The sequence below is a fragment of the Urocampus carinirostris genome, unplaced genomic scaffold, assembly GCF_059441175.1.
Source record: "Urocampus carinirostris isolate Australia breed hairy pipefish unplaced genomic scaffold, RoL_Ucar_1.0 HiC_scaffold_40, whole genome shotgun sequence".
Classification (NCBI taxonomy): domain Eukaryota; kingdom Metazoa; phylum Chordata; class Actinopteri; order Syngnathiformes; family Syngnathidae; genus Urocampus; species Urocampus carinirostris.
The window spans coordinates 25,608-47,698 of NW_028283147.1; the positions used below are offsets into that span (position 1 = coordinate 25,608).

General features: G+C 43.2%; 1 protein-coding gene and 1 pseudogene across 7 annotated transcripts in view; both read right to left on the minus strand.

Annotated features, from left to right (window-relative positions):
• LOC148345619 (uncharacterized) overlaps positions 1-22,091 on the minus strand; it is a 46,164-nt gene that overhangs the window by 2,427 nt on the left and 21,646 nt on the right. For 6 of the 7 annotated variants that reach the window (XR_015848579.1, XR_015848578.1, XR_015848577.1 and 3 more), the window contains exons 2-5: positions 13,771-13,931; positions 906-1,088; positions 300-447; positions 155-204 (exon numbers count right to left, since the gene is read on the minus strand). Coding sequence is in view for 4 of the 7 variants with exons in the window: in XM_088325882.1 (XP_088182008.1) it covers positions 155-204; positions 300-447; positions 906-1,088; positions 13,771-13,931 (542 nt within the window). In the remaining 3 variants the exon portion in view is untranslated. The remainder of the gene's footprint in view (positions 1-154; positions 205-299; positions 448-905; positions 1,089-13,770; positions 13,932-22,091) is intronic. The other variant, XM_088325881.1, reaches the window with a different exon arrangement.
• On the minus strand, positions 12,029-13,600 carry LOC148345620 (uncharacterized; annotated as a pseudogene).

The window sequence follows — 22,091 nt, forward strand, 5'->3', positions numbered from 1 at the left end:
ACAGAAAAACACAACATCAGTAGGACAGCAATCACATCCCTCCATTCCCCGACTAAACATGACAATTTAGTATGAACAGAATAGAGGACCAACAAAAGGAGCAGCCATATTTGAGAAAGTTTAGTATGCACTTATGTAAAAGTTTGTGACTTACCAGAAGAACATGAATGAGCAGCATGGTCAAGAGGTTTATTGCTTGCTCTTCTAAAAAAAAAAAAATCAAATCAAATATTTGTCTGTCAGTATACAGAAACAAACAAGGATACAGATTCTATTGGTATTATGTTGGCTGTTCTTACCAGCTGAAAGTGACATTGGAGGTTTCATTGCCCTCTTGTAAACCCCATAGAGGCATAATCTAGATTTGAATTCGAGCCACCGCTCCCTCAGCTCTTGCACGTAGTTGGAGTTGTTGTTGTCTATTATTCGTCTTAGTTCATCAAGAACCTTTGGTGGGGAAGACACAAAGAAGTGTTGTATGGAAATATCCAACACATAGTAGTTAAAGCATCACTTGAAAACAACAATTATATGTAGAGAGGTATTCTGAAAAACTATGTTCCCCTTCCCCTCCTCCATTTGTGAAAATAATTCTATTCACACTGATGATAAAACGCTAATAGACAGGTGTGTTGCAAATAACATGCGAAACAGATGGACTATCAGATATTCTAAAGAAGGAAAAATCACACCACAATGCATAAATGCTGTTTTCCCTGTCTCCATGCAGAAATAAAACCAGATTGCTCATTTTCATTTTTCAGAGAAAATACATGAAAGGTTTTCCTGCATGGAAATGGGGTCTGAAACAGCTATTTAATGTATCAAAGCAGTATGCACCCAATGTTCAAAAGAACAATTTCACTGTTCAACTGAATCAAAGTGTGAATTGTGATCATACTTACATGATCAATATCTCGAAAGCATGGATATGCCTTCAATATTTTTGCCGGTCTGTCTTGTTCCCTTATTGTGTCCGAATCAATGAAGGCCCTCTTCCCCTCAAACTCAAGGTCAAGAAGTTGTGCCACATCAGCTCTGTTCTGTTTGGTATTGCGATATGGCCATGCGGCTGTCCTGCCTACATTCTAAAAAGGTAAAAGAAAATATCACAACACAGTTGAGGTCAAAATTATTTGCTTCTTGCTAATGTTATTCATGCTATTGTTTCTACTGGAACAAAGACAAAATGTCCACTACAGCTAATGAAGACATTCATTAATATTACTTGATTAGAAACAGGAAAAGGCAAACATTACAAGGTCAACATTTTCACCCCCCTGTAAAACAATAGTATTTATGAGAGTTTTGTGGTGCCTGGCCTTGTCCTTTTCTGCTTTTTCTTGTTTCTGTTCAGCCCACCAGTTGAAAATTTCAATAAAAGCTGGAGATGTTGTCTGTGCCCTCCTAAAAGAAGTAGAACTATGTGCAGTGCTGATTTATCTTGTATTTTGTGTAATTTCAATGAATGGGTCTACTCCATTGTGAATGCTACATTTTGTTTTATAAAATTACAGAGAGCATCAGCTTGTTTTGCTGGAGTGCTGGTTATGACTTGGGGGTCCCCTTCACTTTCTGGGCTGCTGATGGTGCTACTTCAGATTGGGGAGACAATGACAGTGAAAGTGCTGGAGTCAAAATCCCCCTCATCTTCTTTCTCTGTGATGCCAAACTCAAGGCGTCTCTTTTTTTCCCCTTGCTGGTGTAGCCCCCTGCGTTTTGCATGGAGTCCTGATGTTTTGCAAAATCAGAATATGCATGTCTGGATACTGTATATGAATTTATATTCATGCTGAACAAAGAGAGAAACTGTGTAACATGTAATCCTGGTCGCTTAGATTAGTACAGGCTCTTGTCGTAATGTGGACTAGTTTTAACGTTATATATTATAGTTAACAGTTTAAATCAACGACCATTTTGTAAGGGGTTAGCTCAATTCCATAGTTAACGGTTTAAATCAACGACCGTTTTTTAAGGGGTTAGCTTAAAACTCGAGCTAACCCCTTACAAAACGATCATTGATTTAAACCGTTAACTTTGCATAAATACCGTTAAGTATAATATTTTATTTTTAATCACATTGTTTCTTGTTAAATGTTAAGACAATACAAACCTTTTAATTGTAAAAGTGTTTTCACTTCTCTCGAAGTCAAAATACCGAATGGAGTTCGTCGAACGTTGGGGTTGTATAAGCGAGTCCAAGTAGGTCTGAATAAATGGGCGGAACCATATAAAGGAACGCAATATACAATTATTAAACAAAATCTATGAACTATCTCAGGGGAAAAATATAGTGTTCTCATTTATAAATATTACATTTGTGTTTCGAAGTAAAGACTATCCAGTTTTAGTTAGAACACTGTACGGGTCAGTCACTTGCATTGAAAATGGCATCCCTATTGTTTTGATATAAAATTCTCCAGCGCGAAAAAGGCGGAAACTAGCACCTAACGTGTGCAACACCATCAACAGAGGACAAAGACTAGGAACCTTCCCGTGGTGTCCTGCGAAGGGCTCTCTCCAGGGGGAGCCTTACGAATCCAACTCAGTCCACTCAGACTCGCTCTTTCTTTCTTTCTTGGTCCTCTCTCCTTCTTTGTCTCTCCTTTTCTCTCTTCCCCCTTTACACTCTTGTCTCTCATTTTCTCTATCCCTCTCTTTCCTACTCTCTCCCCACCTCTCTCACTCTCTTTTCCCCCTTTTTGCGTTTTACTCTGTCTGTCTTTCTCTCTTTCTATCTGTCCCTCTCTTTCTCTCTCTTCTACTCTCCTCTCTCTGTTCTTCTTAGGGCGGGCGACTTCGAGAGCAATCCTGGCCTCCAGTCCAAATGCCAGTGGTGCTTTCGAACCATTCACTCCGACCACACCCCAATCACCTGTGCTATCTGCCCAAGGGGCTTCCATAAATCATGCACCGCCCTGTCCGAACGTACTAAGGACTTTAGAGGCTTCGTCTGCTTGGTTTGCTTGGGTCGCACCCCGTCAGGCCTGGCGGCACAGGACAGTTGCAGCCCCCTCTCCTTCGGAGAACTACGGAGCCTCCCACGAGCGAGTCTGGCGCTACTATGGATTACCTTATGCGCCTTGAGTGACTTAACGACGACGACACCATCAACACAACCAAACTCGATTTGATTAGAGTACAGTGGGACCTCGCTACTTACTTACTACTACTCGCGGTTTGACGTTCGCGGGTTCAGAGCTTCGCGGGTCTAAAAAAATAATACAAATTATATTTGTATATATATATATATATATATATATCTCATCTCATCTCATTAGCCGTACCGCTTATCCTCATTAGGGTCGCGGGGGGGCTGGAGCCCATCCCAGCCATCTCCGGGCAGTGGGCAGGGGTCACCCTGAACTGGTTGCCAGCCAATCGCAGGGCACACGGGGACAGACATCTCACTCGCTCTTTTCACACCTAGGGACAATTTGGACCAATTCACATGAAATGCATGTTTTTGGAATGTGGGAGGAAAACGGAGTCCCCAGAGGAAACCCACGCAAGCAGGGGGAGAACATACAAACTCCGCACAGGAAGTCTGGAGCTGGATTTGAACCCACGCAGGAGGTTCCCATGACTTGAACTGTGCCGCACATGCGCTAACCACTGCCCCACCGTGCTTTATATATATAAAGCATATATGTACAGTGCATCCGGAAAGTATTCACAGTGCTTCACTTTTTCCACATTTTGTTATGTTACAGCCTCATTCCAAATTGTATTAATTTAATCTCTTATCTCAAAATTCTACACAAAATACTCCATTATGACAATGTGAAAAAGTTTTTTTTTGAATTTATTAAAAATAGAAAAACTAAGAAATCATATTTACATAAGTATTCACAGCCTTTGCTTAATACTTTGTTGATCCACCTTTGGCAGCAAATACAGTCTCAAGCTCAGTCAGGTTGGATGGGAGACGTTTGTGCACAGCCATTATCAGATCTCTCCAGAGATGTTCGATCGGATTCAAGTCTGGACTCTGGCTGGGCCACTCCAGGACATTCACGGAGTGGTTCTGAAGCCAATCTTTTGAGATCTTGGCTGTGTGCTTTGGGTCGTTGTCCTGCTGAAAAATGAACCTTCGCCCCAGCCTGAGGTCAAGAGCGCTCTGGAGCAGGTTTTCATCCAGAATATCTCTATATGCATTCATTTTTCCTTCTACCCTGACTAGTCTGCCAGTTCCTGCTGCTGAAAAACATCCCCACAGCATGATGCTGCCACCACCATGCTTCACTGTAGGGATGGTATTGGCCTGGTGATGAGCGGTGCCTGGTTTCCTCCAAACATGGCGCCTGGCATTCACACCAAAGAGTTCAATCTTTGTCTCATCAGACCAGACAATTTTGTTTCCCATGGTCCGAGAGTCATTCAGGTGCTTTTTGGCAAATTCCAGACGGGCTTCCATGTTTCTTTTACTAAAGAGTGGCTTTCGTCTGGCAACTCTACCATACAGGCCTGATTGGTGGATTGCTGCAGAGATGGTTGTCCATCTGGAAGGCTCTCCTCTCTCCACAGAGGAACGCTGGAGCTCTGACAGAGTGACCATCGGGTTCTTGGTCACCTCCCTGACTAAGGCCCTTCTTCCCCGATCGCTCAGTTTAGAAAGGCCGGCCAGCTCTAGGAAGAGTCCTGGTGGTTCCAAATGTCTTTCATTTACAAAAAATGGAGGCCACTGTGCTCATTGGGACCTTCAAAGCATCAGAATTTTTTTTGTATCCCTCCCCAGATTTGTGCCTCAGGACAATCCTGTCTCGCAGGTCTACAGACAGTTCTTTTGACTTCATGCTTGGTGTTTGTGCTCTGACATGCACACTCAACTGTGGGACCTTATATAGACAGGTGTGTGCCTTTCCAAATCATGTCCAATCAACTGAATTTACTGCAGGTGGACTCCAATTAAGCTGTAGAAAGATCTCAAGGATGATCAGTCGAAAAAAGATGCACCTGAGCTCAATTTTGAGCTTCATGGCAAAGGCTGTGAATACTTATGTAAATGTGATTTCTGAGATTTCTATTTTTAAAAAATTCAAAAAAAGTTTTAAAAAAAAGTTTTGTGTAGAATTTTTAGATAAGAGATTAAATTAATACAATTTGGAATGAGGCTGTAACATAACAAAATGTGGAAAAAGTGAAGCGTTGTGCATACTTTCCGGATGCACTGTATTTATATATACCGTATTTTCCGCACTATAAGGCGCACCGGGTTATAGGGTGCACCCCGAAAAAATAGTTTTTGGTCCTATTTTTGAGATACATAAGACGCACCCGATTATAAGGCGCTACAATGGGAACGTGGACAAAACAGTCAGATAGTTCAGTCCAACTTATTACCCCCTTAATATTCCCAAAGCTTGCAAAGACGCAAATACGTGTCGAGAACACGTGCGGATGCTGTGTCCGTACGATGTCACTCAAATGCATCGTTCCATCATTCAGAAGGTTAAAGTCTTGGGATTCAAGAAATGCCAACCATTCCCTAGTTTATATTTTCTTTTTCACTCGCAACTTTACTGTGCATATGACAATAAACACTTGGAATTGAGTTTAATTTAAAAATAGACACTCTATTCCATCCATTATCTGCACCGCTTATCACAGAAAAATCTAGTTCAGTCTGAAACAAGATATATAGCCGGAGTAGCTCACCGAAGTCGTTGTGTTCATGATAATGTGCAGCCGTGGTCCTCTTATATCCGTGAATGTAGTAAATCCAGAATAAAATATTTACAAATACAGTATAGTAAAAAATGCTTTCTGTATGCCGTCAGCCACGTGCTATACAAATTCATCTTTTTCGGCCAAATGCAGGCTTTGTTCAGCCGTGAAAGCCAATGCCAGCCTGTAAATGATAAAAAGGATCCGCCTCTTGACCTCCGAATAACTTTAGCCAATAGTGATCGATTCAACTGATGATTGACGCATCTTTTTTGGCCAATTGCAGGCTTTGTTTTGCCGTTTAAGCCAATGCTAGCCTGTAAATGATAAAAAGGATCCGCCCCTAGACCTCCGAATAACTTTGGCCAATAGTGATCGATTCAAATGACGATTGACACATTGGTTAGCCAATGAAACGCCGGTAAATAAATCTCAGCATACACCGCGGACTACTTGATGTTCGGGGGAAAACTAGTTGGCGGCTGCAAGTTAGTTGCAAGACTTTGCGAACTAATATTGATCAATAAATAAGGCGCACTGTATTATAAGGCGCATGGTCAGCTTTAAAAAAAAATAAAGGCTTAAATGTCTATTCTTAACACATCGTGCCTTATAGTGCGGAAAATACGGTATACATATATATATATATATATATATATATATATATATATATATATATATATATATATGCGCGGCAAGTCATGGGAACCTCCTGCGTGGGTTCAAATCCAGCTCCAGACTTCCTGTGCGGAGTTTGTATATTCTCCCACTGCTTGCGTGGGTTTCCTCCGGGCACTCCGGTTTCCTCCCACATTCCAAAAACATGCATTTCAGGTGAATTGGCCAGTCCAAATTGTCCCTAGGTGTGAATGAGCGAGTGAGATGTCTGTCCCCCCGTGTATATCTATATATATATATCTATATATCTATATATCTATATATCTATATATATATATATATATATATATATATATATATATATATATGTATATATATATTTTTTTTTTTTTTAAAGCATTTTTGAAGGGGCGTCGCTACTTCGTGGTTCCACGTTCGCAGGTTCAGAGCTTTGCAGGTCTAAAAAATAATAATAAAATAAAATAATAAAAAAATATATATATTATTTTATTTTTATTTTTTCAAGCATTTTGGAAGGGGCGTCGCTACTTCGCGGATTTTCAATTTTTGGGGGTGGTTTTGGTCCCCATTAACCGCAATAACTAAATAATAATACTTTCATCATCACGGATTCAAAAGACACGCTTCTTACTTTTAGGTTTGATAAATAATATTTTTGTTGTAGATTCATCTTTATTTTGTTGCGAATATCAAATATATGATACATTGGATTTCATTCGAGATTTATTGTCTTATGAAATCGCTGTACCAAATGCTGCCCTGGCAACAGAGTTCATAGATTTGGAGAAATTAGCTGATTACACTGCATACCACTTTGCACCATTTAATGAAAAGATATACGTTTTTAGAAAATATGACTTAACTGGTGTGCTCTTGAATTCGAGTGTTTAAAATGACACATTATGAACGGCAGAAATTGTGCTCATTTATGCATGAGTTTACATTTTGACAAACACTAAATATATTTGATATTTGGACTGAGGTTTGTGGGGGCTATCTGTATGAGCAAGGCCTAGCTGGCTCCGGACTTTGGACGCAGAATTAAATGTGATTCTATGCAATTTTAACATGTTCGTTCTATGTTGCCACTTTGTGCATGTGATTGGCAAGATATTTGTGTGTGTTTAGCCCCTGCCAAGCGGATACAATGTAAATATGTGAAAAAACCATGTGGTGAAATGCAGAGCTGGGGATTAAGATGGAAACTGCATGAGTGCTGTTGTGCCTACAAGCCAATCAAACTTAAGGACCTCTTACACAAATCTCCTGATTATTTTTTTTTTAACATTATATTGGTGTTTTGAGGGGCAGCACGGCGGCGCAGTGGTTAGCGCTTGTGCGGCACAGTTCATGTCATGGGAACCTGTCGTGGGTTCAAATCCAGCTCCAGACTTTCTGTGCGGAGTTTGTATGTTCTCCCCGTGCTTGCGTGGGTTTCCTCCGGGCACTCCGGTTTCCTCCCACATTCCAAAAACATGCATTTCAGGTGAATTGGCCGGTCCAAATTGTCCCTAGGTGTGAATGAGCGAATGAGTTGTCTGTCCCTGTGTGCCCTGCGATTGGCTGGCAACCAGTTCAGGGTGTCCCCTGCCCACTGCCCGAAGATGGCTGGGATGGGCTCCAGCCCCCCCGCGACCCTAATGAGGATAAGCGGTACGGCTAATGAGATGAGATGAGATTGGTGTTTTGATGGGTATGTCATGTTGGATGAAGGCGTCTACCAAACATGTAACCATAGCTATAACTTAAAGTAGTTGAGGTATTCCCCACAGTGTTTTGAGAAAAGTTCATGCTTTGTTATTGTTAATGGTCGACTAAATTGATAAAATCATGTTTAAGTTTAGTGACATTTACAGACTAGACATTGTTTCCCACATTGCTTTATAGTTAAGGCTACACCTGCTACCTTAACTGGCTAATGTCTATTCTTAAAACATCGTACCAAGAGTAAAAGGTTTAATATTGAACACTAAATTGTCCATCCATCCACCCATCTTCTACCGCTTTGTCCCTTTCGGGGTCACGGGTGGGAGGGCTGGAGCCTATCCCATTTACCTCGGGCGTAAGGCAGGGTACACCCTGGTCGAGTCGCCACCTCATCACATGGCTAACACAAACAGACAAACAACCATTCACACTGCGACACTGAATTGTACCTGAGTAAATGAATACATATGATGATTCATAAAATCAATTCTTACATTATCTCAAAGAGTTTGGTTCCATTCTTAAAACAAGTTGATGTGAGTCTTGAAACAAGTAAAAAATATCCTTAAGCTGAGTTGTTAATATGCCTCTAGGCTATCTCTTCGACAATTTAAGATACATTTGCTTACAATTACTTGAATAATATAAGTTAGTTGGCACAATATTAATTTTCTTGAAACAAGTGATAGTATCTTAACTATCTTCAGCCTGAATAAGTAAATAAGTCCCAAAAAATTGTGATCAGATAAATACACTGAATTCAAGTAAATTACACTAGTCCATACTTTCAATTTTTGCAGTGAACATGAGACCATTGGCATAATTTGTAAATATGAAGTCATTAAAATATTGCCTTTACCAAAAAATTTTAGCATGAAAAAGTTAGCATTTAGCCGTTAGCATCACTTTTTAAAATGTACCTGTTAGCATAACTCATTAACATGAGGCCATTAGCATAAGTTGTAAATATGAAGTCGTTAAAATGTAGCCAAAATTACCAAAAAATTTTACTATGAAGAAGTTAGCATTGCCGACAGTGTTTACAGCTAGCTTGCGCTAATACTTGGGCTGGCTGTGCCAGCCTAACCCATTGCTGGCAGTGTTTACAGCTAGCTTGAGCGAATACTTGGGCTGGCTTAGCCAGCCCAACTTGTCACCAACAGTTTTTACTGCTAGCATTAGTAAGCATAGCATCAACCTCTCATCGCTAATACTTGGGCTGGCAACTGATCACCAACAGTGTTTACAGCTAGCTTGCGCTAATGTTGTGGCTGGCTATGCCAGCCCAACACTTTGCTAGCGGCGCACATAGTTAGCATCCTCTCGCTAGCATCCACTCTTTGGAATTCACCATTTACCCATGGTTAAAGGAAATTTGGGTCGGGCCACCCTGGACAGTCCCTGCTTACTATGACTACCGTCTGGAAAAGCCCTCGTTTCCATGACTACCCATAGAAATGAATGGGCCCATGTATTACGGATGGGAGAATTTCAAAACCCATTATTCCGGATGGGGACTCCTATCGCTGTGAATAGACACACAACAAGAGTCCCGGTCGGGCCGAAATTTTTGATATATGAATCGATGGGGTATTCTAAAAGCTCTGGGAGGAGTTCCCCGTTAAAAGTCGGCGGAAGAAGATAGATATAATAATAATATCTCGGAGGATTATAATAGTTGCAAGCACAACTACATTGCCCTGTGCTTACAGCACTTGGCAATGTAATCGTGCCTTGCTGAAGCAATCAAAACTAATTACCTGATCTTAAACCAACATGCGGGCAAGGAACAACTCAAAACCTCAGCGTGAGGAAAAAGAGAAACCTTGAGATGGGACCTCACAAGTGGTAATCCCCCTTTCAGGATGACCAGGGTGAATTAGATTTAGCATTACAGTACACAAACATAGTAAACACTAGGTAACATGTTGAAAATTTGTCCGGAAAGTGCATGACAGCAACGACGCCCCCAGCCTGTAAATTAGTCCAGAAAGTCTATGACGGCCACGACGCAGCTTCCCATCTCTGCCAGCTGGTCAATGCAGGCGTTGACATGCTTCAGGTCAAACGCTGGTCCACTGACTCATCTCAAATCGTCCTTCTCCTTCGTATCACCACCAGCCAGGCAGTCGGAAAAAGACAGGACAGTACAGAATATGAGGTGGGCATCAATCATAAGCTTTGGAAAAGAAGTGTGTCTTAAGCCTTGATTTAAAAACTTCCATTGAGGTTGCAGATCTTATCTCCGGAGGCAGGGCATTCAATAGCACCGAGGCCCGGATGGAGAACGCTCTCAAGCCTGCAGACTTCTTGGCTCTCGGAGTCACAAGTAAACCGGCATTTTCCGAGAGGAGACTCCGTGCAGGAACATAGGGGGAAATCAAATCAGATAAGAGGGTGCAAGTCCATGCAAACATTTGTATGTTAATAAGAGAACCTTAAAGTCACATCTTAAGTGGACTGGGAGCCAGTGTAAGTTGGCCAATACAGGAGTAATATGCTCAAACTTTTTCGTCTTAGTCAAAAGTCTAGCTGCCGCATTCTGAACCTAGACATGGGGAGACCAGAAAGCAATACATTACAGCAGGGGTCGGGAACCTATGGCTCACGAGCCATATATGGCTCTTTCTATGAGTATCTGTGGCTCAGAGACAAATTTGATTGCATGCAAAATTTCTCCATCTTGCTTAAAACTTGAGTTGTCTATCCTATTCTGATACACGCAAAGCCAAACCAAAGCTAAATAACAGGATATTACTTTGCAGTATATATAGGGCACGTTTTTCACTACAATTTACAGTCAAGTAACACACAAAAAAAGGGGGAAAAAAAACTTGTTTTGGTTTTACAACGCTAAAGAATCCTTTATATAAAAGTTCACTATATAATCTGTGTTCAGTGTTCAGATACCTTATGATGAATCCACAGAACTGTAAATACGCTAAAACACCGGAAGAGAACTTAGTCATTTGATTGGGTGAGTGGGAGGGATGGGTGGAGCTATGCAAAAAGTGCAAGCACTCCCTCCCATCTCTCGCCCTACGCTGTCTGCGCCAAAAGTGAGCTCATCAGGCTCCCTATTTGCAGAATGTTGTGACGTTTTTACACAATAACTGCTTGCATCTGGTTTTGAAACCAATATATATGAAAAAAAGGGTCAAAAGGAGTTTAACCGATCTTGAGTAATTGCAAGAAAGAGACAAGTGGTATGTTTGTTGATTTTGGGACAGGGGCTCTGGCATTATTCTCTTTTCATAATTTTTATCAAATCATCAAAAATAAATGTGCTGAAGACTAAGCTTTTGTCTGGGGTGCGGGTTTAGCAATTTAGTACATTTGTCTCATAATATATGGCGTGGCTCTTTCCCAAAATAAAATTAATATTTTTTGCTTTTATGGCTCTTTGAGTCAAAAAGGTTCCCGACCCCTGCATTACAGTCATCAAGCCGAGAAGTAATAAAAGCATGAATTAAAACCTCTGCATCTGATTTGGACAGCATCAAACGAATCTTCGCAATATTACGGAGGTGGTAGAAAACTATTCTAGTAATATTTTTCACGTGTGACTGAAACGACGGATTAGGATCAAATATAACACCTAGATTTTTGACCCGAGTCACTATGGGTGATATTACATTTGTCTAGGTTCAGGGCAGTGTTTGAAAAAAAAACTCACAACAGTGAGCTGGACCAATAATCGACATTTCAGTTTTTTTCTCGGTTAAGGCGCAAAAAAATAAGTGACATCCATCTTTGAATCTCAGTAAGGCAAGCCTCCAGATTTTGAAAATTTAACTGTCCAGTTGTCTCCAGTGGCACATACAGTTGAGTGCCATCTGCATAGAAATGGAAACTAAGATTATACTTGCAGATAATGTCACCAAGTGGTGTTCCACAGGGGACATCAGAGTGTTTAGAGGTCAGATTGCCTTAGTTAACACGTTGCATCCTGTCTGATAGGTCGGACCTAAAACACCAGAGTACAGTTCCTGAGATACCAATGCATTCCAGACGAACAAGCAATATGTTGTGGTCGACAGTATCAAAAGCAGCACTGAGATCCAGTAGCAGTAACATTGATGAGGCACCGGAATATATTGCTAAAAGGAGATCATTGGTTACTTTAGCCAGGGCTGTCTCAGAAGAGTGATTTGCCCTAAATGCTGACTGGCCAGTTCAAAAGAGGGTATTTTCTGACACAAAGTCATTTAGCTGCTGTGCAACGACCTTTTCAAGTAAAAATGGCAGATTTGACACTGGCCTATAATTACCTAGGCTTTCTGGATCAAGGTTAGGTTGCTTAAGCAAGGGTTTAATGACGGCAGACTTGAAAGCTAAAGGAATAATACCCAAGGATAGCGATATATTAATAATATTTTAAACTGATGGTCCTAAGATCCCAAACAGATCCTTCACCAATGAAACTGGAAACGGATCAAGCAGGCAAGTAGTTTGTTTGGCCCTACTAACCATCTGTGTTAGACTATCAAAGGACAAATCATTGAAACTGGAGAATGTTTCTAAACAACCGCCGACACATTCCTTTCTTAACACCTCCACATTTTTGAGGTAGGATGAGGTTGTAGAGCGTACATTTAAAATTTCATTCCTAATGAGTTGAATATTTCTATTAAAACATTCCATAAAGTCATCAGCAGAATAAGTAGAGCTATTTGGGTTAAGTTGTTGTCTGGAAGGTTTCGCAATTGTGACAAACAAAAATTTCAGATTACTCTTATGTATAACGATAATCTTAGAGAAAAACGATGCTTTAGCTGAGGCAAGAGCTACTTTATATTTCAGCAAGCTGTCACACCAGGCCAGTCGGAAGACCTCCAGCTTTGTAGTGCGTCAATTTCGTTTAAGTTTCCTGCAACCTTGTTTGAGTGACCTGGTTTCTTCAGTAAACCAAGGTGTATGCTTCTTAGGTCGAAATGTATGCCTTAGGGGCGCCACAGAAACAAGAACATTAACCAAAGCAGTATTAAAGTTGTTTGTGAGTGAGTCAACAGACCCAGTGTACGAAGGGAAGGCTGCAGTTACCGTAGGTAATAGTTCTTTTAAAGTTAATCCCATTGCAGGGCGGATATTGCGACTGCTAAAACCTAAATTTTCCTTATTACTGTAAACATTGAACAGCACCTCTCACTTAACAAGATCGTGATCAGAGATGGCATTAGGATAAGGTAACACTGTAACATTTGAGGCTACTACGCCCCGGGTCAGAACAAGATCTAGAGTGTTCCCATCTTTATGAGTGGGCACATCAACTATTTGATTGAAACCAAATGTATCAATCAGTGACTTAAAAGAATTTGCAAGTGAATTTGATTTTATGTGAACATTAAAATCACCAATAATTACAACATTGTCCGCATAAGTTACTAACAGTTCCGAAAATTCATCCAAAAAATTTAAGTATGGTCAGGGTGGGCGATACACAACAACTACATAAATTGGTGTTGACATAAAAGACCTCATAACAAGTGCTTAAAACGTTTTAATAACAGTAGGGGTACCAGGAGTAAATTTCAACTTACTTTCCGACAAAGTTAGAGGGAGAAGCCTCATTTAACACTACAAACTCATTTGGTTTTAACCAGGTCTTACAAGGGCCAACAAGTTTATGATTGTTTTCATTAATAAGGTCGTTGACAAGTAAAGCTTTGGAGGCTAGTGATCTAATATTCAGAAGGCCAAGCTTCAGCACTGTGGACTGAGCTGAGCACTTTCCCGAGTTTTGAACCTTATGGTTACCTTGGTGGTAACCTCCACAGGATTATACTGCCAGTCCTGCGTCTTGTGCTTTGCATGGCGGCAGATGCGGCCCGAATTCCATACCACAGGAATATTGTTGACAGGTGGAGTAGCAGGATGACTAGTGGTAGAAAATAATGTTATTTCTTCTCCCTCCTCACCTAACAAGGGAAAATCAGAGGTAAGAAGCACAGAAGAAGATGCTATTGAACACAGTACAGTTCAGAGTGTGTGGTGCAGGCAATGGAACGCTCTAAACTACAAAAACTATGTGAATCTAGCATAGCGCTAGTTAGCCCTAGCAATACAGACTCCACACCCGTGATCACAGGTTCACTCAGGTTCATCACCTGTGACCTGGCCTGCACTAGTGTACCCTGTCATGGAAGGCTTAAACAGTAATATATTTTTAGAAAGAGTGAGAGCACCTTCCCAGTTAGGGTGAAGGCCGTTTCTCCTAAGCAGGTCAGGTCGGCCCCAGAAAGCAGGCCAGTTATCCACATACCTAAATCCCTGCTGACTACAGAAACTTGCCAGCCACCGGTTTAGTGAGACTAGTCTGCTAAACCTCTCATCATTGCCTCTCGCAGGCAAGGGGCCAGAGACAATTACAGATGCAGAGTCATCTTTCTGGCGAGATTACAGGTCCTAGCAATATTTTCCTTTGTAATCTCAGATTGCCTCATTTTAGTATCATTAGAGCCGACGTGAATGACTATATCGGTGTAGCTAGCCCTGTCCTGGTGTCTAGATTTGCATGTCAGCTCCCTCAAATTAGCCTCAATGTCGGGTGCTCTGGCCCCAGATATACACATAATTGTGGCTGGGGTGCTAATCTTTATGTTACGGGTGATGGAGTCACCTATAACTAGGGTGCGGGCTCCAGTAGACCGGGGTGGAGTGGGACTAGCTAGGGGGCTGAACTTATTATGTGACTGGATTGGCTAACCTCGATTAGCATGCCGTTTAGGGCTAATGCTAACCGGACTAGCAGGTTCGCTACAACCCACGCTAGCAGTGGTGTCCGCGGCACCTAACATTTTCCTTTTAAACTGCTCTAGCTCAGGGACACGTCCCTCTAGAAGGGCTATTTTGTGTCTGTCTGTCCGTCAATCTTTGTATATGTCTGTCAATCTATGTGCCTGTCCATCCGTCCGTCCGTCTGTCCGTCTGTCCATCTGTCTTTCTATCTGTCTGTCTTTCTATCTGTCTGTCTAGCAGCCAGCCAGCCAGCCAGCCAGCCAGCCAGTCTATCCATCTATCTACATACACATATGGAGCACTTATAAACTTAAATAAAATATTTTACCTCAAAAGTGCTAAATGTTGGTCTTTTTGGTCAAATATTTTTTCAGTACAAATTGCTTGGACAAAAAAAAAAGGGAACATTTTGGACGGAACTCAGAAATGGAAAGGGAAATCTTTGTGTCATTTTAAGCCCGAGACAAAATGATTGCGGAGTGTCTTTGCTGTGATAGTGTGATTCTTAGCTCCTACAGTTTTTTTAAACTATTTTAGGGGATTGGCCTAAATGTGAGCGTATATCAGACCTGGGCACTCCGGTCCTGGAGGGGCATACGTCCTGCCAGATTTTGAAGTTTGCTCTTCTTTAACTCAGGTGATACAAATTATAACCTCGTTAGCAAGCTAGCAAGTGCTCGTTAACGATACTGGTGATTGGAATCCCCTGTATTGGATCAGAGAAACCTCAAAAATCATGCAGAACATATGGCCCTCCAGGACCGGAGTGCCCAGGTCTGGCGTACATTGACGTTGGTGAAATTTTCATCTGCGTTAACAAACGCATTTTGTAGAATACGATCGCACTTTATTGTTTGAATAAACACGTTATATAGACTAGGATCTCCCAATTGTTATGATTAGCTCACTTTATTTTTTAAAATAGCGTATTATATAGAATACGATCGCTTTTGTCGGAAGTGTACATTTACAATTGTAACTTTTGCATCCGCGTTGACGGACGCAATTTGTAGAATACAATAGCGCTTTATTGTTTAAATAAACGCGTTATATTGACAAGGATCTCCCAATTGTTATAATTAGCTCGCTTTATTGTTTTAATAATCGTTTTATATAGAATACGATCGCTTTTGTTGGAAGCGCAGCAGAATGCGCGTTCACGCGAAGGGGGGGAGGAATTTGCACAGGAGTCGGATTTGGGCACAACAACTGCCGCCTACTTAATGAGTGCCCTCCGGTGGCGTTTTTTCGGCAATGCAGCTACCATTGGAAATACATCCAGCCGTTGAAAATGAACGGAAGCCGATTTAATGACTGTCTCCAGTGGCGTTTTTGCGGCAATGCAGCTACCATTGGAAATACAATGAGCCGTTGGATATGAACAGCCACCGATTTAATGAGTGCCCTCCGGTGGCGTTTTTGGGAGAATGCAACTACCATTGGAAATACTTCGTGCCGTTGGAAATGAACCGCCGCCGATTTAATGAGTGCTCTCCGGTGGCGTTTTGGGGGCAATGAAGCCACCATTGGAAATATGTCAAGCTGTTCGAAATGAACAGCCGCCGATTTAATGAGTGCCCTCCGGTGGCGTTCTTGCGGCAATTTAGCTACCATTGGAAATACATCGAGCTGTTCGAAATGAACAGCCCCCGATTTAATGAGTGCCCTCCGGTGGCGTTCATGCGGCAATGCACTTACCATTGGAAATACATCGAGCCGTTGGAAATGAACGGCCGCCGATTTAATGAGTGCCCACCGGTGGCGTTTTTGCGGCAATTAAGTCACCATTGGAAATACGTCAAGCTGTTCGAAATGAACAGCTGCCGATTTAATGAGTTCCCTCCGGTGGCGTTTTTGCGGCAATGCAGCTACCATTGGAAATACATCCAGCCGTTGAAAATGAACGGAAGCCGATTTAATGACTGTCTCCGGTGGCGTTTTTGCGGCAATGCAGCTACCATTGGAAATACAATGAGCCGTTGGATATGAACAGCCACCGATTTAATGAATGCCCTCCGGTGGCGTCTTTGGGGCAATGCAACTACCATTGGAAATACTTCGTGCCGTTGGAAATGAACGGCCGCCGAATAAATGTGTGCCCTCGGTGGCGTTTTTGAGGAAATGCAGCTACCAATGGAAATACAATGAGCTGTTGGAAATGAACGTCCGCCGATTTAATGAAATCCCTCCGGTGGCGTTTTTGGGGCAATGAAGCCACCATTGGAAATACGTCAAGCTGTTCGAAATGAACAGCCGCCGATTTAATGAGTGCCCTCCGGTGGCATTCTTGCAGCAATGCACTTAGCATTGGAAATACATCGAGCCGTTGGAAATGAATAGCCGCCGATTTAATGAGATCCCTCCGGTCGCTTTTTGCGGCAATGCAACAACCATTGGAAATACATCAAGCTGTTGGAAATGAACGGCAGCCGATTTAATGAATGTCTCCGCTTGCGTTTTTGCAGCAATGCAGCTACCATTGGAAATACAATGAATCATTGGAAATGAACGGTCACCAATTTAATGAGTTCCCTCCAGTAGCGTTTTTGGGGCAATGCAGCACCCATTGGAACTACATCGAGCCGTTGGAAATGAACGGCAGCCGATTTAATGAGTGTCTCCGGTTGCGTTTTTGCAGCAATGCAGCTACCATTGGAAATACAATGAGCAGTTGGAAATGAACGGCCGCCTATTTAATGAATGCCCTCGATGGCGTTTTTGCAGCAAGGCAGCTACCATTGGAAATACATCCGCCCATTGGAAATGAACAGCCGCCGATTTAATGAGTACCCTCCGGTGGCGTTTTTGCAGCAATGCAGCTACCATTGGAAATACATCAAGCCGTTCGAAATGAACAGCCGCAGATTTAATGAGCGCCCAGGTGGCGTATTTGCGGCAATGCAACTACCATTGGAACTACATCCAGCCGTTGGAAATGAACGGCCGCCGATTAAAAGGTGTGCCCTCCAGTGGCATTTTTGCGGCAATGCAGCTACCGTTGGAAATACATCCAGCCATTCGAAATGAACGGCCGCTGATTTAATGAGTGCCCTCCGGTGGCGTTTTTGCGGCAATGCAGCTAAAATACATCCAGCTGTTCGAAATGAACAGCCGCCGATTTAATGAGTGCCCTCCGGTGGCATTCTTGCAGCAATGCACTTAGCATTGGAAATACATCGAGCCGTTGGAAATGAACGGCCGCCGATTTAATGAGATCCCTCCGGTCGCTTTTTGCGGCAATGCAACTACCATTGGAAATAGAATAGAATAGAATAGAACATACCTTTATTGTCATTGCTACAAATGGGCTAACAAATACATCAAGCTGTTGGAAATGAACAGCAGCCGATTTAATGAGTGTCTCCGGTTGCGTTTTTGCAGCAATGCAGCTACCATTGGAAATACAATGAGTCATTGGAAATGAACGGTCGCCAATTTAACGAGTTCCCTCCAGTGGCGTTTTTGGGGCAATGCAGCACCCATTGGAACTACATCGAGCCGTTGGAAATGAACGGCAGCCGATTTAATGAGTGTCTCCGGTTGCGTGTTTGCAGCAATGCAGCTACCATTGGAAATACAATGAGAAGTTGGAAATGAACGGCCGCCTATTTAATGAATGCCCTCGATGGCGTTTTTGCAGCAAGGCAGCTACCATTGGAAATACATCCGCCCATTGGAAATGAACAGCCGCCGATTTAATGAGTACCCTCCGGTGGCGTTTTTGCAGCAATGCAGCTACCATTGGAAATACATCAAGCCGTTCGAAATGAACAGCGCCCAGGTGGCGTTTTTGCGGCAATGCAACTACCATTGGAAATACATCCAGCCGTTGGAAATGAACGGCAACCGATTTAATGTGTCCCCTCAGTTGGCGTTTTTGTGGCAATGCATCTACCATTGGAAAGACATTGAGCCGTTGGAAATTAACGGCCACCGATTTAATGAGTGCCCTCCGGTGGCATTTTTGCGGCAATGCAGCTACCATTGGAAATACATCCAGCCGTTGGAAATGAACAGCCGCCGATTTAATGAGTGCCCTCCGGTGGCATTTTTGCGGTGTTGTGGAAAATAGACTTGCATTTGTAGAATAGAGTTGCTTACATTTAGAAATGTAGAAAGACTTGCTTACATTGCTTACAGTAGTGAGGGAATGTTGACATCATTCGAGAAGATCCTTGGCAAGACAGTTGAGTTTCCCTAAAAGGGCATGAGACCTGCAAGGCCCTTCTTCAAGGACTCTCTGAGCAAACTGAGGCGAACAACATGTCCTAATAAGGGTACGACAGCATCTTCCTTGTTGATTACTGAGGACTAGGGCCGCTTATGGGTTGTACTCAAACTGAAGCTATAAAAGCATTGTTATGTCTGGAGTTCTCTGAGTTCTTTTGGGATGACGAAATAAAAGGCTCCCCCTCATGGCTGGTTTCCGATGTACTTAATTCAATCACGAAAGAAGACTTAAAAGATTATCGAACCTACATTTTCTCCTACAGCGGCAATGAAGCTAGCATTGGTAATACATCCAGCCGTTCGAAATGAACGGCTGCCGATTTAACGAATGCCCTCCGGTGGCGTTTTTGCGGCAATGCAGCTACCATTGGAAATACATCCAGCCGTTCGAAATGAATGGCCGCTGACTTAAAGAGTGCCCTCCAGTGGCGTTGTTGGGGCAATGCAGCTACCATTGAAAATACATTGAGCCGTTGGAAATGAACGGCCACCGATTTAATGAGTTCCCTCCGGTGGCGTTTTTGCGGCAATGCAGCTACCCATCGGAAATACATTGAATTGTTGGAAATGAACGCCTGCCAATTCAATGAGTGCCCTCCGGTGGCGTTTTTGCGGCAATTCAGCCAGCATTGGAAATACATCGAGCCATTCAAAATGAAGGGCCGCCGATTTAATGACTGCCCCCCGGTGGCGTTTTAGCGGCAATGCAGCTACCATTGGAAATACATCGAACCTTTGGAAATGAAAGGCGGCCGATTTAATGAGTGCCCTCTGGTGGCGTTTTTGCGGCAATGCAGCTACCATTGGAAAAACATTGAGCCGTTGGAAATGAACGGCCGCCAATTTAATGAATGCCCTCGGTGGCGTTTTTGCGGGAATGCAGCTAACATTGGAAATACATTCAGCCGTTGGAAATGAAGGCCCACCGATTTAATGAGAACCCTCCGGTGGCGTTTTTGCGGCAATGCAGCTACCATTGAAAATACATCCAGCCAATCGAAATGAACGGCTGCCGATTTAATGAATGCCCTTCGGTGGCGTTTTTGCCGCAATGCATCTACCATTGGAAATACATCCAGCTGTTCGAAATGAATGGCCGCTGACTTAAAGAGTGCCCTCCGGTGGCGTTGTTGGGGCAATGCAGCTACCATTGGAAATACATCCAGCCGTTCGAAATGAATGGCCGCTGACTTAAAGAGTGCCCTCCAGTGGCGTTGTTGGGGAAATGCAGCTACCATTGAAAATACATTGAGCCGTTGGAAATGAACGGCCGCCAATTTAATGAGTTCCCTCCGGTGGCGTTTTTGCGGCAATGCTGCTACGATTGGGAATACATTGAATTGTTGGAAATGAACGCCTGCCAATTCAATGAGTGCCCTCGGTGGTGTTTTTGCAGCAATTCAGCCACCATAGGAAATATATCCAGCCATTCAAAATGAACGGCCGCCAATTTAATGAGTGCCCCTCGGTGGCGTTTTTTGCAGCAATGCAGCTACCGTTGGAAACACATTGAGCCGTTGGAAATGAACGGCTGCCAATTTAGAAATGCCCTTGGTGGCGTTTTTGCGGCAATGCAGCTAACATTGGAAAAACATTCAGCCGTTGGAAATGAACGGCCACCGATTTATGAGTGCCCTCCGGTGGCGTTTTTGCGGCAATGCAGCTAGCATTGGAAATCCATCCAGCCGTTCGAAATGAACGGCCGCCGATTTAATGAGAACCCTCCGGTGGCGTTTTTGCGGCAATGCAGCTACCATTGAAAATACATCCAGCCGTTCGAAATGAATGGCATCTGACTTAAAGAGTGCCCTCCGGTGGCATTGTTGGGGCAATGCAGCTACCATTGAAAATACATTGAGCCGTTGGTAATGAACAGCCGCCGATTTAATGAGTGCACTCAGTTGGGGATTTTCGGCACTGCAACTGCCATTGGAAATACATTGAGCCGTTGGAAATTAACGGCCACCGATTTAATGAATGCCCTCCGGTGGCATTTTTGCAGCAATGCAGCTACCATTGGAAATACATCCAGCCGTTTGAAACCGAACAGCCGCCTATTTAATGAGTGCCCTCCGATGGCGTTTTTGCGGCAATACAGCTACCATTGGAAATACATCCAGCTGTTGGAAATTAACGGCCGACGATTTAATGAGTGCCCTCCGGTGGCGTTTTTGCGGCAATGAAGCTACCATTAAAAAATACATTGAGCCGTTGGAAATGAACGGCCGCCGACTTATGAGCTCCCTCAGGTGGCGTTTTAGCGGCAATGCAGCTACCATTGGAAAAACATCCAGCCATTCGAAATGAAGGGCCACCGATTTAATGAGTTCCCTCAGTTGGCGTTTTTGCGGCAATGCAGCTACCATTGGAAATACATTCAGCCGTTGGAAATTAACGGCCACCGATTTAATGAGTTCCCTCCGGTGGCGTTTTTGCGGCAATGCAGCTACCATTGGAAGTACATCCCGCCGCTCAAAATGATCGCCCGCCGATTTAATGAGTGCCCTCCGGTGGCGTTTTGCGGCAATCCAGGAACGTTTCCTCAGCACAACCAACACCAGGGATATGTGGAAAGGCATTCAGGCCATCACCAGTTACAAGTCAACCACCGCCCCAGTGCAGAACACTAGCATGGACTTTCTGAATGACCTCAACAAATTCTTTGGAAGGTTCGAGGCACAAAACGGCACCCCTGCAGCGAAAGCGGTTCCAAATCAGGACGAAAGAGCACTCCACCTGGACTCATCTGACGTGAGGAAGACCCTGAGAAGGGTCAACACAAGGAAGGCTCCAGGCCCGGACAACATTCCGGGGCGGGTACTTAGGGAGTGCGCCGATCAGCTGGCTTGTGTACTAACAGACATTTTCAACACCTCGCTAGACCAAGCCAAAGTACCATCATGCTTCAAATTTGCCAACATCATCCCAGTGCCAAAGAAACCCCAGATCTTATCACTCAACGATTACCGGCCCGTTGCACTGACTCCTATCATAATGAAGTGCTTTGAGAGACTGGTTAAAGAGCACATCACCTCCAGTCTCCCCTCCTCATTCGACCCCTTTCAGTTTGCCTACAGGACAAACCGCTCCACCAGGGATGCCATCTCCTC